The 2,657-nt window shown below is 46.1% G+C and overlaps 1 protein-coding gene across 1 annotated transcript in view; it reads right to left on the bottom strand.

The window, feature by feature from the left end:
* Positions 1-2,657, bottom strand: part of GARNL3 (GTPase activating Rap/RanGAP domain like 3) — a 140,746-nt gene that overhangs the window by 52,670 nt on the left and 85,419 nt on the right. Inside the window, exon 11 of the mRNA XM_003785425.3 lies at positions 1,457-1,560. Within this exon, the coding sequence (XP_003785473.1) occupies positions 1,457-1,560 (104 nt within the window). The remainder of the gene's footprint in view (positions 1-1,456; positions 1,561-2,657) is intronic.

Here is a 2,657-nt window from a genome sequence, read left to right as displayed (position 1 = left end):
CCCAGGGGGATAGCTTGAGGCTCCGTCTCAAAAAAAAAAAAAAAAAGAAAAAAGAGAAACAACAGGCTGTCGGGTGATGTGCTGAACATTTCAGTCTGTGACTGCCCATGAAGTATGGTAGCCCGGTGGGACTGTGATACAAGATTTTTACTGTGCCTTTTCCATGTTTAGGTATGTTTAGACACGTGCATCCTCACTACTGTGTTACGGCTGCCTATAAATACTCTGTACAGTAACATGCTGGTACTTCTGCTGTACAGGTTTGTAGCCTGGAGCAACAGGCTAGACCACAGAGCCCAGGGACAGGAGGCTATGTGTGTGTCTATGATGTTTGCACAAAGTAGTCTCAGGATGAATTTCTAGAATGCATGCCGTCGTTGAGCATCATGTGATTGTCAAAGCAGAGAGGGCAGATGGGAAGCTACTGCAATAATCCATTCAAGAGATGATGGTGGCTCAGAGAAGCAGAAGAGGTCAGATTTTAGATATATTTTGAAGGCAGAGTTAGTGGATTTCCTGGCAAATCAAATATGGGGATAAGACAAAAGGAGAGGTGGTGAAAGTGATACTGTGGCCATTTTGCCCCAGAAATGAAAAGAACTGGAAAGACATCAAGCAAGATAAAAAAGATTGCACCCCGGAGCACCTCCACATCCATGAGGTAACGCCACACCCTGGCCCACTGGCCTGCTTTGTGTCGTTCTCTCTCACTGGGCTAAAAATTTTAAATGGCCAGAAAAAAAGCTTCTAGCCCCATCACATGCTTTCTCTAGATCCCTATTTCTCACGAATCTTTGCTAAATAGCCATCCACCATGTTAATAATATCTATTCACACAGATGCCTTCACCATGTAAAAAAAGGGATAAGAATTTCATAAGAAGTTAAATTATACTCCCCCAAATATCTCAGAAATTGGCAGCATGTGTTTTTGCTATGTCTAAATTCCAACAAATTGGAAAGTTTTCTCCCGAAAGTGGCCAGGCTCTGGGGTGAGGGAGGAACGTCTTAGGTGGAAGTTCTTCCACCCCGGCATGGCCCATGAATATATTCAGTGTTAACCCCTGCATTAATCTGAAAACCACACTTACCAGTCATCATTCGTGATTCACTTACTCCACGTCCTGGACAGTCTCATACTGACAAGACACAGGCACGTTGAGAGAAGTCACAGAGAAAGGTGCCAGTCTCTCAAGGGTTATAAACACTCACGCACACAACACATATCCATGTTCACACCCAAACGCACACTATTATCTCTGATTCTCTATGGTGACAGCATTGGTGAGAATAGCTCTTCCTATGGCTTGTTGAAAGTTCACACATACCGACTGTCAAAAGCATCCCTAAATTGATGCTAAAGTCCTGCTCATACGTTAATGTACATGGCCTCCAATCCTATGGCGTCTCAATGGTGCCCTCCCCGCATTCAGATCACTACACGTGTTCACACATACCTGTTGCTTGTTCTCTTTGGAGTAGGGCAACATGGTGGAAACATGAAACATGATCTCGTGCCCTTGGTACACAGTATAAACTGAGTGTATCCCTGTGGTGTCATCTGTAAAAGACAAATATGCATTTAGTGAACAGAGAGAATTCTGAGCCTGTAAGGAAACAGTTTGGGTTTGCAGACGAGAGAAACAGTACACAGTACATCCCCAAAGGTCGTTCTGGATCATCCAACTGCGAGGGAGCATCAACTCTCCACTCGCTGTGAGACTCCTGCCCTCGTGGCAAGACTTCTCCCTCTCCCTAAGCTTGCTGTCTGATTCACGCCTTGCCTCAGAACAGAGGGGGCATGAGAAGTCTGGCTTAAAGAGGGCAGCATGTTACAATTCCTCGCCTGCCAGTTGCTGTGTGCAAACAGGATGAAATTACTACAGATGACATATCGGTATTATGTCCATAAACCAAAAGGAAGTGGCATTTCTGGCAACACTCTATAGTGATTAAAAGCATGGACTTTAGAATTAGGCAGACTTGAATTTAAGTTCTCATTGGTTTTGTTACTTTTGACAAGTTATCTTACCTCTAAGTCTCAGTTCCTTAATTTGAAAATGGAGGAAAAATAGTATCTCTGTTCTAGGGATGTTGGGAAGACTCAATGAGGTCATACCGTAGAACCTCTGTTGGTTGACCACCCCAGAGACTGTAACTGGTCAACACATGGAGGTGGTCAACATAAGGAGCTTCTGTTGAGTGCCTGTGGTTCATGTCTGGTCTGTGAAAATCAGGTGACTGAAGGTGTTCAACTATAGAGGTTCAACTGTACATGCAAAGTGCTTAGCAGAAGGCCGGGCTACCTCAAGGGCTCCATGGAGGGTGGTTATGACCGTACTGGTGGGGCTGAGCATTGGCGCTGGGGGCGATGTGTCTGCAGGCTTTGGGAATCCACCAGGTGCATGGCCTTTGTCCGATGAGGCCAGGGCCTGACCTCGGGGCTGGACCCTGTCTCCCTGCACTTGCTCATGCGCTCATGCTCACCCCTTCCGAATTCAGAATCTGAGGTGATGCCAGAGTGGGCTGGTGGGGAGATGAGGCCCCCAGAGGGTGAGGGAATCTGGATTTGAAGCCGGGTAAGCCTCACACCACCTGCCTGACTTACCTCAAGGACTGACTGTGAAGATAATAAGCGAAACAGCAAAAGTGGAGGCA

Source organism: Otolemur garnettii, unplaced genomic scaffold (assembly GCF_000181295.1).
Source record: "Otolemur garnettii isolate 467f Iridium unplaced genomic scaffold, OtoGar3 scaffold00014, whole genome shotgun sequence".
In the NCBI taxonomy this organism is placed as follows: domain Eukaryota; kingdom Metazoa; phylum Chordata; class Mammalia; order Primates; family Galagidae; genus Otolemur; species Otolemur garnettii.
The sequence above is the reverse complement of the archived record's forward strand: the minus strand, read 5'-3'. Positions and strand labels throughout refer to the sequence as shown.